Genomic DNA, 16844 nt, shown 5'->3' on the forward strand with positions numbered 1-16844 from the left:
TAAATTTTACATGTGTGTGTGTGTGTATGCGTTTGTGTGTATAAATCCTATTAGGTATGTATTTTTTCCCATATTAGATGAAAGGTCATAACTCTGATAAATAATCCAGAAGAGAAAATGAGTCATTATGGGCTATTTACATTCTGTCCATTGCAAAATTAATTAGGTTTCTTCCAGACCAAATTTCTGCCCTCAGATTGGTTCGGACACTCCTCAAGTACTTTAGATTTAGGGAGATAATACGTTTGAAATACAGCTACAGAATGACTCTTTGTCCTTTAGTTGCTATTGTCCACTTGAAGCATTAGGAGTAGAGACAGCCAGCAAGAACATTTCTTGTTATTTCATTATTTGCCTTGTTCAGTTTTCTGAGTTTGTTAATTAAAAGGATCCAGCATGGATTTATGAAGAAGAAATCCCGGCAGGCTAACCTAATCTCCTTTTGTGATGGAATTAACTGCCTGATAGGTCAGGTAAATGCCATTGATCTAGTATATCTTCAGCAAGGTTTCTGACAAAGTTTATCATAACATCTTTATTAACAAATGGGTTTCACAATTTAACCTTTAAGGGCACACAGAGTTGATTCAAAAACTGCACTCAAAGCGTAGTTCTAATTAGCCATCAAATCTATCTGGAGAGATATTTTAAGTGAGGCACAGTAAAACTAGGCTTGATGCTATTCAATGTTCACACATATCTAAATGAGGCAATCGACAGAAGGCTTACCAAATGTACACATGACACAAAGCTAGGAGGAGTATTTAATACCTGAAAGGAGAGGGAACTATTGAACATAGTTCAATATACAGACCAGAATAGAGGGAGAAAACAAATAGAATGATATTTAACAGAAAGAAATAAAAAAAAAATGCATCCGGAAAAGAAAGATGAAAAGAAATGTACACAATCTGGGAAATCTAGCTCAAGAGTACCTGGGGATGGGTCACAAGATGATCCAATGTGTAAGGAATTGTAAAGAACAATAACCTCCTGAGAAGCATCATGGGGGCATAGAGCACTGGAAGTGATTTTCCTAGTCTTCTTGGCCTTGGTCAGCCCTTACTTGGGCTGTTGTTTTCAGTTCTACACAACCCACTTATAAAAAGCCATTAATAAATTGGAATAAGTCCAAGAAGGGCTACCGGGATGATGAAAGAATTGGAAACCAAGTCCTATGAGAAACAATTAAAATCTATGTATGCTTATTTTGCAGAAGAGAAGGGAACATGGGGACATGATGACTGTTTTCAAACATCTGAAGGTCTGTCACATTATAAAGCTCAGACTTATTTTCATTCGCTCTAGAGAGTAACACTACAGCTAATGAAATGAAACTTCAACATGTTGATACAAATTAGACATTAAGCAGAACTTTTGATCACAAGAGCTGTCAACATTGGAAAAGGTAACTACACGGAGTGGTTTCTTTCACTTCATTGGAAGTTTTCAAACAAAGGCTGGATAGTAACTTATTGGGGATAGTGTAGTGAATCCTGCAGTGTGCAAGGGGTGGATTTGATGATCTCTTAGGTTTTTTCCAATTCTATTATTCTATATTTGTTATATCTAGAGTTTCTAATGATTTGGCTATGTACTCAAACCAATGTACTTCCTCTATCTTGGAATTTTGATGATAGAAAAATGATACATGATATTTTGAATATGGGAAAGGAGGAAATTGAAAACGAAACTGTATTTTACAATAGTGCTTTTAAATGTGAAAAATTTCTAGATGTGTAGACTTTAGCCCTAAAATTATCAGCAAAGCCATGGTGGTTGGGGAATTTGAAGAGTTGAAGTTCACAGAAAAAAATCTCAGGTTGAGAAACATTTTCTAGAAGAGAGGTGTCTCTCTTTCTCACACACACACTTCAGAAATAATTTCTGATATTTGACACAGAGAACACAGGAAAGCCTCAGTCTAAAGTTTTGTATTCTCTAAATCTTATAAAGTAAATTAAAATATCTAGTAGCTCAAGAATAAAAAAATCAGGAATTATCTAAAACACTATGTAGGACAGACATGCCGAAGACTACTAAAACACATCAATAAAGACCAAATAGCATTTAGAAGAGACAATGAAAGCTCGTTAACTTGATAACACATGGATAGATTCAGCTATAGTTTCAATGGAAACTGTGAATATACTGGGCCAAGCTAAATCCAGAAACACTGAATTCCTGGAAACCTGGCATTCAGACAAATCAGCAGTGAATAGACACATAGAGATAAACTACATTTACAAGCCATTCAAAAGAGACAATAAAAACACTAAAAAGTAAAGAAAAAAGGCAGGAACTCATTATTTCCAGATGTCTATACCCAGATAATTAAGAGATTAACACCAGACAAACAAACAAGCAGAAAACAATATCCTAATCAAGGAAATAACTAGGAGAAAACTATACCCTCACCAACAATGGCAGGACAAACTATGTAAGCAAGGAGTAAACCCCACACTCACTTGTACTGATGACATAACCTAGTACAGGTAATTCTTAGCTTAAAACAGTTCATTTGGTAACCATTCAAAGTTGCAACAGCACTGAAAAAAGTGACTTTTTCAGACAAAACTGAAATTTTTCAGACTTATGACCATTGCAGCATCCCCATGGGCACATGATCAAAATTCAGATGCTTGGCAACTGACTCACATTTATGATGGTTGCAGTGTCCCGGGGTCATGTGGTCCCCTTTAGGGACCTTCTGACAAGCAAAGTCAAGTGGGAAGAGAGATTCACTTAACAACCAGTTTACTAATTTAACAATTGCAGTGTTTCACTTAATCTCTGTGGCCAGGCAGGCCATAAAATGGGGCAAAACTCACTTCACAAATGTCTCAGTTAGCAACAGAAATGTTGGTCTCAATTCTGGTTGTAAATCAAGGACAACTTGTAGGTAATGAAATGTCTGCAAACAAACAACGTCCAAGAGAATCAAGGACTCCATAACTCTTTTGTGTTTCTCATGAAACCCTAATTGGTACAGGTTATCCTGGTTATTTTCATGAGAAAGGAGTTAAAAGACATATTTATTTGCTGCTACTTGCATCTACGATAAGTAATTTTCATGCATTCATTTAAAAAGACAAAGTTTCATGGAAGCATGAATGTATGGAATATTCTGTTGTCTTTAGTATTGTATGATATATATCAATAACAAGTTAGAGCAAGTGAGATATTATAAAGCATTTCACTATTAATTGTTTTATTAATTATATCCTTTTGTAAAATTGTATTAATTTTACAAAAGGATATAACTTTGTAAATTATATGCTTTTGTAAATTGGGATTTTTTCCCCACCAAGAAGAAGTTGTGTTCCGCTTGTACCTAAGTGAGAATCAAAGCTGGTATGTTACCTGAAAGTTTTGTTCAAAGTACTGAGAAATCCTTGAAGGTATTTCCTGCAACACATTTGCCAAATGAGCACTTAACAATTTTCAAAACCTGCAGCAACATACTGATCTAACTTATAGCCTTCATGAATAATAATTTCTGGTAACTCACAATGGTATCAATATGTTTGGAAATGGAGATGAGGCTAGCAGTCCATCTTTTAAGTTTGGGACAAAAGCAAATCAGATTTTTTTTAAAGGTAAGGGATGACACTATCAAAAGGTGATAAGAGAAAAGAAAATGATAGTAATAAAGAAAAAACAGGGTTTAAAAACTGGAGAAAAAAAACATGAAAATGTTATGAGATTGTTTTATACCCAGTTGGATTTTAGGTGAATTTCATGGAATAAAATAAGAGCAGCAACATTAATAATGTGAAAATATATAGATATATCTCACAGAGAGGGGAAGAATTCTCACTCAAGGACACAATATTTATAAAGAAACTGAAATAATCACTGACAGAATTATCAATACACTTTAACTTAAGTGAAGCCAAATGCTCACTTAGGAACATATGTCTGCACTATAAAATAGTATAACCAAGAAGATGAACTTTGATTTTTAATATGACCTCTTCTTAACATTACAAAGTAGAAATCAATCATGGATAATAATACATTTTAGATTACTCAGTGGAGGCTATCATCATAAGGCTAGAGTTTAATTGAACATTATATTTCCAAATCACATTCTTTTTTTTTCCTCCTTCCCTTTATTTTGTGTTCTATTCTCCCACGTTTTAGTGAGGAGTACTTATCTTTGAATAAGATATTGGATGGTTATTTCACTCATTTGTTTAAAGAGATGTGTTCCTACCACCTAGAATTATGATCTTTATTCAGTAGCTGGTTCAAGAGTACCCAGAATTACAACCATAGATTAAATAATACAAAGGGTAAATTCTCTGCAGTGAAACCTATTCCCTGTATTTCCACATGACTCATTATTTTTAGTGCAACTTGTCTGAAGGATTTAAATGAAATTTAAAGGAAAATTCTAAAGAAATTGATTGGGTGTTTCCATTCCCCCAAAAATCATGATGGAATGGATATTGACCACAAGCAAAATCTAGCAAGTACTTCATTGCATATTAAATACCATGGGCTCATTCTTAGAACTAGGCAGAAAGAAAAAAAAAGACTCTTGCCATAGTTCAGCTTTGTTCTCAGTATGGGGTGTGTGTTTGTGTGTGCGCGCACGCACACACATGTATGTATGTATGTATGTATGTATGTATGTATGTATGTATTGTGTCACAACCCCTGGTATGCCCAAATATGGGAAGGAGCATACTGCATACTTAATTTATTTATCAGCACAAATGCAACTATATATATAGTTATATATATATATTCGGAATGGATCTGTTGGTCAATTATTGTATTAATACTACATTTGACCTTTAAAATTAAAATGCGAAAGATTAAACTATCAATCGATAAATTTCTCCTCACTGAATGTTATAGCTTATAATCTGTAATCTTGTAATAGTGGTGTAGGGCAGAGCAGTGGATAAACATTTTTGTCTTTTCAAATACCCAGAGAGTTTTCATATCTAAAGAAAGACTACATCTTTGGTCTATCTGCCTGCAGTCTGACACCTTAATCAATGCACATGATGGCTCTCAAATGATGGATAGAGAGACAATGCCACACACTCTTTAAAACACAACATATTTTAAAAACATAAATGTATAAATAATTAAATAGAGGGCTGCAGCTTATGTGATCTCTCAATATAAACCATGTTGGCTACAATTGAAATAAATCAAAGCTAGCACCCTTGTTTTCAGACAAAACCTGTATTAATGCGCAAGGTTAAAGAATGGATTGTTTGTTTTTCAAACTTTATCATCTTAATGCTCACAGCTGGAAGATGGATAGGTTTTTCAGAAACATTTTCCAAATTCTTAGCTTTCAAAGTGTCTCACAACAGTTCAACAAGAGGTGAAGGTCCTACCCTCAGGGAAACAAACCGAAAGAGAAAATAAATGGGAAGAAGAGAACAGAGGTAATATGGTCAAAGAAGAAAACACTACTTCAAGGTCAGAATTAAAGCAGCTGCAAACCGTATGCAGATTGGTAATATCTTTTTGTGTGTCTCTTGTTGTTTAAATACAATTTTTTGAGACTTGGCCCCTGATCAATGGAAAAGTCTGAATTAAGACCTTCATTTTAATTAACTCAGATGTGATTTTTTTTTTCTTGACCAAACCATCCTGCCATTAGCAAGGCAATCCTTTCTCCTAATTGTCCATGAAAGGGGAGAACTGGGGTTTGGGTAAGAGGGCCTGGATAGGCAGCATGTGGCATTGAGTATATTATCCTACCATACAGTATGTATTTATTTGAACAATTAATATAGTTGCACATCTTCACTAAAATTTAGAAAAAAATGTTTTTTTAAAGAGTACCATCATATTTGAATAGGTAGAGAGCTATGCCAGTGTGGCTCTTTTGATGAAGATATGTTATTTGGATTTCCTTCCAACTGAAAGGAATGCTAATACATTGTGAATGAGATATTCATATAATTTGATAATAGGAATATGTCAAAAATTATTTCCATCTGAATTTCTCCATGGATATTGGAATGCTGTTATGTAACTTTAAATGTTGAATGAAGGAGTATTGTATAATATTGTGTATGATTTATAATTTCAAGTTATTTTAATCTAAATCTGTCTTTTATATACCTTTGTTTTCAAGCTACATAGTTTGGTAAAAATGGAAGAAGAATATAAACTGAAAGAATTAAGAAAATACAAATGACACAAAGGTTATGTTATTTGCTAAGAGAATCCATGGAAAAACAAATTAATAAAATGCTCTATCAACCATTGAACAAATATGTTAATACAGAATTATAAGTATCTCTCATATACATCTGTGACATATAATTTCAAAATTACTCAGTTATAGTTGCTTAATTTTTAAATGACATTCTAATGGCTAACCAAACTATAATCCTAGTGTTGCGTTGATATTACACTTTCATATCTTAGAATGAAAAGAGAAATGCCAGATTTTATGCCTCATAAAATGTTCATAATTAATCAGAACTCCTAAATCTGACAGGACACAAATTTTGAAATCAGTGGCACAAAAACACAATGTTTCAGTCAAGGGACTATTTTATAGCCAAAAAATGAAACATATATTTGAGTCAGAACAGCATCTCACTTGTACAATCACCTTTTATTTTAGCCTCCATTGGAAATAATAACTGCAAACCTGTGTGTTTGTTCATCCAGTCACACCAATATCCCAAATATGTATAACTGCAACTTATCACTGATACCATTTAAATGCTCTTCTATTACCAGCCTTTATAAAGAAGGAAAGTGGCCTTGAATTTAATATGATTTTTTCCTGTTCTTAATAAAGTATTTTTATTGAATCCAACTATCTAATTTCAAAAGCAAATTAGAAAACAGTCTGCCTACTCAAATGAATATTGTCATCCTCTAAATGAGTTATAAAGACCTACAGGTGGATACTTTGCTCAGATTTCCTCTTTTTTTTTTACCCATATATAACAGGGAAAAGATTTGGACATAAAAAGGAGGAATTCCTAAAATAGCCCAAAGTGTCTGAGCAATATGCACTTGCAATGTTTTGTGCAGTAATTATGGTAGTATGTTAATAATAGAGATGATAATACTGTGCAATCATCATGATTCACCCTAATACAATATTGTTCATATAAGCAATGAAGGCATAATGGGAAAAAAATACAACTTACCTGTTTTAGGGTCAACAGAGAAATATGGTTGTCCCTGAAGAATACTATAAACTACCCGGGCACTATTTCCATAGGTGGGATCATCTGCATCTGTAGCTGTCACCTGAAGGACTGAGGTACCTGTCATAGTCAAAGAAACATTATTCAGCTTCAATGTACAGATTTTTAAGTAATGTACATTCTGATGGTTTTTTTTTCAGTTCAATAAAAAGACTTGTAATAAATATAATCTTTCATTAAGCCACTGAGCTTATTTTCATGATTTGTTAGATTTATAATCATCTTTTTTTCCTGGTGTTTAAGGTGGATTATATCTGGATCTCTCTTCATTTTATCACAACAACAACCCTATGAGTTGGGTTGGAGTGATTTCAACTCATTTCTGTCAGAGCATGCCGACCTTCCTCATTTATCAGTCAGAAGTCTCAATCAAGGAAGCCACCCTGGGCATCTGCCCAACAACCTGAACATCGATTCCCAATGGAAAGCCAAATGGCTCGCTGAATGCTCAGAGATAGGAAGACATATAAATGACCCCAGAAAAAAGGTTCCGGGCTTGAACTACCACATCAGCAATGGACCATCCTGAATAGCATTTGCATCTCACACAGCGTCTGGACACACTGTATAAATGGAGCATAGTATCCCCCCCTCAGTGTGATAGCTGGATCCTACGTCAAACTGTACATCACATCATGATAGGATGTAAGCTGGGGGAACATATCTGTCCAGTATCTGCTTTTTAACAATATATAAACAATGCTGTACTGTACTTCAATGATTCGATAACCTAGACATTGGTATTTAAACATAGATCTTTTTAAACATTTATATTTTATTGTGTTTTATTAATCTAGGAGTAATACTAATATCTATTGCTAGCCCATACATGATATGCCATGTGCTAAATAAATAAATGGATTGGAGTGAAAAGCAGAAGAGAACTAAAATCATCCAGTGAGTTTTTGTTGACTAGAACGTGGATCTCAACTGGATATTGCTGCTATTTTAAAGAATATGAAAGCACAAAAGCTCAGAAACTGGTGGTTATAATAATTATATGTAAACTAGTCATTGCTTTTTCACTGATAGCCCATGCTCCCTCTATATTTTGGACCTTCATTTCTGTTTGCAATTCCACAAGACAAAAGGCCAATGTTGATGGGGAGACTTACTATATACTAACATTTTTTAAAAAAACACAACAGATTCTAAACTACAAAGCTTTGAAAGTAAGCTATGCTCAATAACATAATGTACTAGAAAGTATTTTATTTGTTTGCTCAAATCTAAATTAAGGAAATAATTCCAACTAATGGTGACAAACTCTGAAACAACAGGGGGAGGTAAGGAGGGAATGAAAATTGTATTATTGAAAAAAAATTTAAGCACTGTAATAAGATTCCATGAAAGTACATTCCAAAGCAAGAGTCATGCTGCTTATTAAACAATATGATCACCCAGCTTGTAATTGTGCAGTAGTGTAGTGAATATGCCACCAGTCTCCCCTCTGGATGCTACTTTGGAGGAGGAGCATAAGTCGATCCCCAGCACCTCTGGGGAAGACAGGACAGTGAGCCTGGTGGTTGTTGGAGTAGCAGACCAGGGAGCAGAGGGCTCCTACTTGATGAAGCAACTGCAGCTGGCTGAACTTGAGCAAAGGTAGCCTGGAGGCTCCAGGCATGGAGCGAGAATAGCTGCCATTAGTCAGTGAGGATGAGGAGGTGAGGAGGCAACACCCCTCCCCAGATCAAAGGGCATGCAGGGCTGAGAGGTTACAGGAACAATACCAGTTGGCCAGGTTATTCGCAAGGAGGCAGCCTCACCCATTTTGAGGAGCATTAACTATTTAAGCCTCCCCAAAGAGAAGGATGTTGCTGGAACAATGTGTTTTGCTTCATGTTCCTGCTTCCGGTGTTTCTTGGCTTCAGACTCATGTTTAGACCTTAGATGGATGCCTTAATTTGCACGTGCCATAGGTTCGCCATCACTGGGCTAGTGTAAACTGCTAGGGACTGAATAACAGGGCATGGACAGCTCAATAAAGATTTTTAAAGACCTTTAAAGACCTTTAACTGTGGCGTGAGCAGGACAGCACAAGCACAAAATTCCACATGTGGCTGAGTTCCCACTCCTTAGGAACAGCTAGCAAGGGCCAAGGCTGTCAAAAAATATAAACCTGTTTAGTTTGAAACTAGTTTGTTCTAAAGCAGAGAAATTCCTCAATTTACAATCTAAATTGAGACCAGAATTTCTTTGTTAAGTCAAGCATTGACAAGCAAAGTCAACTGGGGGGGGGGGAGAGCCAAATTTACTTAACAACCATATTATTTGAGGTTCTTAAGCAAGTTTGGCTTTCCCCATTGACTTTGCTTGTCTGAAGCCAGATGGAAGGTCACAAATGACCATCCAATGATTCTGGGATGCTGTAATTCTCATAAATATATGTCACACGCCAAGTGCCCGAATATTGATCACATAATCATGGGGATGCTGCAATGGGTATAAAGTGAGAGGATCAGCTCCAAGCCATTATTTTCAGTGCTGTTGTAACTTCAAACTAAATGAAATGTTTTTAAGTTGAGGACAACCTACCATATTTTTGGGAGTATAAGATGCACCAAGATTTTAAAGAGGCAAATTAAAAAAAAAGTTTTTGCATTCTGCAGACCTCCCAAAATCGGCCCATTTTTTGCAAAAATGGGCCCATTTTTTGCAAAAATGGGCCCATTTTTTTTTTTCAAAAAAGGGCATGAATAGCCTTTAGGAGACTTGTAGAGTGCTTGGGGCTGGGGGCAAAAATGAGCAAAAAACGGCCTGTTTTTCATAAAAATGGGCCCATTTTTTGCTCATTTCTGCCCCCCCCCCGAAGCTCTCTGAAAGCCTCCTAAAGGCTATGCATGGCCATTTTGGTGAAGGGGGCAGAGTTTCAGGAGGCAAAAAATGCTGTATTCAGTGTATAACACACACAGAGATTTTCAGCCTGTTTTTTGAGGGGAAAAGGTCCATCTTATACTCCCAAAAATATGGTATATCATTTTGTGAGTTCTGTGCAATTTAGCCCAGAAAACTTCATCCGATACTATGATTATGGACTCACTAGAAAGTTCCTCAGTCTTTCATGGATGGTTTTGAGCCACACAGAACTAACAATAGGAAAGTAAGTAGAAAGAAGAAGTGCCTCTGAAATTTCTTAGAAGTATTTTACACATTTTGATAGACTGGAGGTTTTTTTTACAGTAGAAGTTTTTGAAATGTGGATTTACAGGTGGCTGTTAGGTATAATTTGGGTTGATAAAACCAGAAATGAGGAAATGATAAGCTGCCTGGGAAAGCCAAGGGAAATAATCAAAACCATAAAAAAGTGAAAATTAGAATATTTTGGTCATGTGATGCAACACCCAGAAAAATACGGCATACTTCACTTTATCTTCCATGGAAAGATTGAAGGCAAATGAGGTCCAGGCAGAAAAAGAACATCATGGATTCAAAATCTAAGGGACTGGTTTGGACAAAACTCAACAGCACTTTTTCCTGTTGATAAAAATAGGATCACCAACATGATCGCTAATGTCTGATGACATATATGGCACAAGAAGAAGGAGCTTTTTTAAAATTAAAAACAAAACAAAAAAACAAAAACAGCCCTTTTCTCTTGTTACACATAAATGCTTAACTTAGTCAAAGTACAGTTAACTTTCTAAATTGTTTCCTTATGTGTTTTTAGAAATTTCAGCCTGCATGTGATATATTCCAACACTTAATTTCGAAAAAGCAAGGCTAAGTGCTTTAAGGGTAGGCAGGAGGACTGAAAATTATACAGGAGATACATTGAGTGAAATGAAATCATTGACCCCTAAAGCAAAATGTGTAATGAATAGTTGAGATGATTTAGAAAGATGTTCTACAAAGACTTCTTATCTTTTCTTTTTTTATTACTAACAAGTACTATTAGGTGGTTAGTAACTGATTGCTGCGAAGATGCTTGGATTTGAAGAGAAATAATGACCCACAATGACTCTTTAAAATTCCTTTGGGGCTAAGCTCTCTGCCACATCTACTGTTCAGGAATTACTGATAATTACCAGAATTACTGTCAGGAAATAGCTGGAAGGAGCTATGAAACACAACATTTTGATGTGTTTCATCCTATTCCTCCTTTCTCTTGTTCATGAAGAGGTGCTAACAGACTTTATGTTACATCTTTCTGGAATATATATCAATTCAGAAAAGGGAAGAGACATGCCTGAGCACTGGAAATCACATTATAATATGTTTCTTTGGGGATCCTATATGGCAATGGAACTGCTTTTTTTGCAGTTTTGCCAACAACTATAAACCAAAAATGTACCTAAGCACCATAAATTTGTCAAAATTTTGAACCAGTGTCTGGAGGCTTTAAGGATCTAGATTAAATCAAATGAGATCCTCTCAATTTGGAGTTGTTGATTATTAATAAACAGCTAGACTGTTACAAATGTGGGGGGCTGTTCCTCCATCTTAGACCTGTTAGACCTCTCAGCGGCCTTCGATACCATCGACCTGGTATCCTGTTGCGTCGGCTGGAGGGGATGGGGGTGAGGGGCACCGTTTTGCGGTGGTTCTCCTCCTTCCTCTCCGGTCGGACGCAATGTGTGTTGGCGGGAGAGCAGAGATCGACCCTGAGGCCGCTCACGTGTGGAGTGCCACAGGGGTCGGTCCTCTCCCCTCTCCTGTTCAACACATACATGAAACCGCTGGGTGAGATCATTCGAGGATTCGGGGTTGAGTGCCATTTGTATGCAGATGACACTCAGTTATACATTTCTACCCCGAACCACCCCAACGAAGCCGTCGAGGTGATGTCCCGGTGTCTGGAAGCCGTGCGGGTCTGGATGGGCGACAACAGACTCAGACTCAACCCTTCCAAGACGGAGTGGCTGTGGCTACCGGCGCCCCGCTTTAGCCAATGTGTTCCATCTCTGGCCATTGGGGGGGTACAACTGCCCCCGGTGGATAGGGTACGCAATTTGGGCGTCCTCCTAGATTCCCGGCTGTTGCTAGATGATCATGTGACGGCCGTGGCTAGGGGGGCGTTCCATCAGGTTCGCCTGATGCGCCAATTGCGTCCCTTACTGGAGCGGGACGCCCTTTGCACAGTCACTCATGCCCTAGTGACTTCTCGCCTTGATTACTGTAACACTCTCTACATGGGGCTCCCCTTGAGATGCACCCGAAGGCTCCAGCTGGTCCAGAATGCAGCCACGCGGGTTATTATGGGGAGTACTAAGTACTCCCATGTAACACCTCTCCTGCGCGAGCTGCACTGGCTACCTGTGGCCTTTTGGGTGCGTTTCAAGGTGTTGATTGTCATCTTCAAAGTGCTCCATGGCTCGGGACCTAGTTATTTGCGGGATCGCATTCTACCCCATACATCCCTGCGACCAATCCGCTCTCACAGAGAGGGCCTCCTCCGGGTACCATCCGCTAAACAGTGCAGGCGGGCAGTGCCTAGGAGTAGGGCCTTCTCTGTGATGGGCCCAACCCTCTGGAACGACCTCCCCCCCGATATTAGAACCACCTCTGATCTCCGCTCCTTCCTCAAGAAACTCAAGACCCACCTGTTTCGAGTAGCAGGTCTGGCTTAATTACAACCATAATCGTAACTGCATTTAACATCTATTCAAACCTTCCTGGATGGCTTTTTAAATTTTATATTGGGGTTTTAACGGGTTTTAAAATTGTTCTTAATATTTAATTGGTTTTGGGGTTTTATAACAGACCGTGTGTGTGAGTTGTTTATGTTTCATGTCTTATGTCTTTTGTCATTTTTATTGTTTTGATTACGAATGGTCTGTACACCGCCCCGAGTCCCTACGGGGAGAGGGGGCGGTCTATAAATTAAATAAACTAAACTAAACTAAACTAAATGTCACTTCATTGAAACAATATGGTGTATTAATTTACAACATAATTAAATGAAACTAGGCAACCCAATAACATCAATTCTAGTAGTTATTCTCAATGGGAATCTCCTGAAGCTAATGAATCATAACTTGGGGCCAATGATTCTCCTAAATTCCTGGATTTCATTAAAACAGCAGGTAAAAATTGTAACAATTGGCCTTCACCCAGCTTCATTTGTAATACTACTTATGACTCACTTTAGACCTGGTGGCAGTAATTCAGTACTCAGGCAGAGAACTGAAATAGATGGTACATGGGTTTGTCTTTGGAGGCAATCCAGAAGCTATTGTTGGTGCAGAATGTAATAGCTAGGTTATTGAGGGGAGTATCAAAATGTGGGTTATAACCTTTAAATCCCAATATGTTGAAGGGATATATCAGGCAATGTCTTCACAGGTCCAGTTGAGGCTACCTGCTTTTTTCCCCCTGAGGTTTATGGAGAGTGGACCAGATAACAAGCAATGTTATCATCTCACCTTCTGGAACCTCTGGAATTCCCTTTCCTCAGAGCTACATGGACTACTCAAATCTTACTGGGTTTTTGCAAACAAGTGAAAAACATTTTATTTGCAGAACTTTTCAGCTCTCGGTTATAGCTAGCTGTTTATGTGCTTCTATTTCAGTTACCAAGTTTTGTGTTTTTGTATTTTTTCATATAATCAGTTCATTGTTCTAGGTATTGCAATTCAAAAATCCATAAACATTTTTTAAAAATAATGGTCTTTATAACACCACATTAAAAAATGTTTACGTTATATGAAACCAAAACAGAGCAATAGTAGGACAAGCCTATCTGGCATGAGTGTCTTCTCACTTATTTTACAATTGTTACCCAAGCGCCTATTAGGACATCAGTTAAATATTTGTTTATATTGGTAGGAAAGGAGATAGCGATGTCAGGCGGTAATATTGATAGATGATAAATAAAAATATAAGGGGTCACTCATAGTAGTGGATGGATCCATCTACAATTTCAATTTTCCCCCTCCCCCTTCCCTCCTTCTCTCCCTCTCTCTCTCTCTCCCCCTTTCCCTCTCCCTCTCTCTCTCTCTCTCTCTCTCTCTCTCTCTCTCTCTCTCTCTCTCTCTCTCTCTCTCTCTCTCGTATATGTCTGTGTATACAAAAAACAGGCTCACAAGCAGATCTACAGGGTAAGAAAAGTAACTCAGACACCTGATTCTGAATTGTTTACTTTTTCTGGATTGTAAGTAAGCCTTCAAAAATACACAATTTAACTGGGGCTGTTCATTTTTGAGTAGAAAATCTTGAAGGCAACTCAGTGAAGCAACTCAGAATAATTATTCCTTTTGGTTCTTGTGTCCCAAAATTTCTGTGTACCATCTCTTTTTTTTACAGAGACCTATAGCACAAATATCATTCTTTGATAAGATTTTTAGCTTTTCAAATTCCAGTAAATTCTCAATTTGACTGATGTCCCTTCCTGAATTAATCTACAAACTGACACTTAATTATCCACCACTTTTATACTTTGAAAAGGCACTTGGTTCAAAAACATTTATTAAAATCATTATTTTTAAAAGAAGAAAAGTACTTTTTCTATCTTTACAAATCACAAAGAAAAGTGGACAGAAAAATACAGAAAAAAAGAAACATTATTGTGTTTCATGTAAGGAACCATTTAGAGTAGTTTTTGAATACATCATTAAACTGAAGGCATAAAATAACATTGATCAGTTTTTACATTATGCTGATAGCTACTCAGCTCAAAAAGAGAAAGAAAATTCAACTTGCTGATCCAAGATTATAAATGTACGATTACACTATCTTTTCAAAACTGAAGGTGAACTTTTTTTGCTTCTGTCATGCTCAGAGTTCCCTATTATTTTTCATATAATCAGTTCATTGTTCTACTGTATTGCAATTTGAAAAATCCATAAACATATTTTTTTTAATTGTCTTTATAACACCACATTAAAAAACCTATATGTTATATGAAACCAAAACACAGCAATAATTAGGATAAGCCTATCTGACATGATTGTCCCCTTACTTATTTTACAATTCTAACCTATTGAAGGTAATATTCAGTCCCTTTGAAACATTGCTTGGGATGTCTAATACATGTGAAAAATAGTTTGTTGAATAACTGTGTGTTTGTGTGTGTGTGTGTGTATTCTTTAAGCATTGATTAATGAGTATGGGACACTGCCATGGTAGAGACTTCTGAATGCTGACAACTGAAAATGCAAAGAATATGGAAGCTGTAGTAATAAATGTTGAGGAGCAAAGTAAAAAAAAAAATGGAACCAAAATATAAAAATACACTAAACTAATGACAACAGGTGCAACAACCAGCCTTTGAATTGCCAATGAAGATGTCACAGAAGTTGATAGTTTTTGTCTTTGCGGATCAATTATCAATAGTAAAGGAACAAATGGATTAAGCTGCAGACTACCACTTGGCAGATCAGCCATGAAGGTCTTTAAATCTTTTTAGCACTAAGCACGACAAGATACTGTGTAGGAGTACAGGCAGAAGACTAATAGAGTACATCTATAAATATCAATTAGAAACCAGAAGATATAATGAAAACTCCTTAATCTCACAGCACATTGACAAACTTAACCATAGTTTCAACTGGGAAACTGTGAGCATCCTAAACCCAGCTAAATCCAAAAATCATAAGGAATTCCTGTAACCTTGGCATTCAGAAAAAAATCAGCCATCAAGAGGCACATAGAAATAAACAACATTTGCATGCCGAAAGAGCCAATAAAAAAATTAAAAAGGAAAGAAAAAGACCAGAACTTCTCCTCACCAGCAATCAACAACCAGATAGGTAGAAATTAATACCAGGATTAACACCAGATAAACAATTGAAGACTAAACAATACCCTAATTAAGGAACTATCAACCCAGATACATAAATCAAGCAATAAATAGCCTAATAGTGGAACTACCAAGAAAAAAAAAAACATCCCCACCAGCACTGGCAGGACATGCTACTGATTATAAACAGAGAGCAAACTCCAATTACTTCTAATTTGAAGATATTGCCTAGTCCAGTGATGAAACATCTTCAAGCAAACGATCAAGCTCAGAGAGCCCCAAAAACTTCAGAAAAACCTTTAAATGCTGTGATGTTTTTATACCTATGGAGATTAAAACTGTGCAAGCCCTGATATTCCCTGTGACATATTACAGAAGCAAAGATTGAAATTGAAGAATCAAACTAGGCAAAGTATTGATGCTTTCAAACTTTGGTAATGGAGAAAAGTCATGAGAATTCTGCAGTCAGACAACAAAAGAAATAAATGGGTCGTCAAAAAGAAGTGACCAGAATCAAATGATCCTATTTTATATGAAGACCTAGCTCTCTGGAAAAGGTGGAAAGAAAAGAGAAGGATTAGCAACAAGGTATTTGAGTTCACGGTTGGAATACTTGAAAGACTACATTAAGGATAAATTGTCATCAAAAAAAATCAATGTGGTCACTAGGAATGGCAAAACAATGGAAATTTATCTATCACTCACTCATTCAATCAATCAAATAACCACTCAACAATTTCAGCAAGTTTTTTCCTGTTTTTTAGTGCTGGAGATTTCCTGGTCCCAAATGTTGATACCAGCGATTGACTCTAAGGCTTTTCCATGCAAAGCAAGATTGTTATATAAAAGCATCTAAGAATTGAGTTCAGGCTAAAGCATGCTTCCCAGTCATAATTAGAAGAAACTGAACATTGTGTTCTGAGTCTATTTACCATAAAATAAGTAGAGCATTATTTTCA

The 16844-nt window shown here is 36.6% G+C and overlaps 1 protein-coding gene across 2 annotated transcripts in view; it reads right to left on the reverse strand.

Annotated features, from left to right (window-relative positions):
- Positions 1-16844, reverse strand: part of CDH18 (cadherin 18) — a 660513-nt gene that overhangs the window by 129489 nt on the left and 514180 nt on the right. For both annotated transcript variants that reach the window (XM_081951851.1, XM_081951852.1), the window contains exon 7: positions 7149-7268. In XM_081951851.1, coding sequence (XP_081807977.1) covers positions 7149-7268 — 120 coding nt within the window. The remainder of the gene's footprint in view (positions 1-7148; positions 7269-16844) is intronic.

Source organism: Natrix helvetica, assembly GCF_964273705.1.
Source record: "Natrix helvetica genome assembly, chromosome: 4".
In the NCBI taxonomy this organism is placed as follows: domain Eukaryota; kingdom Metazoa; phylum Chordata; class Lepidosauria; order Squamata; family Natricidae; genus Natrix; species Natrix helvetica.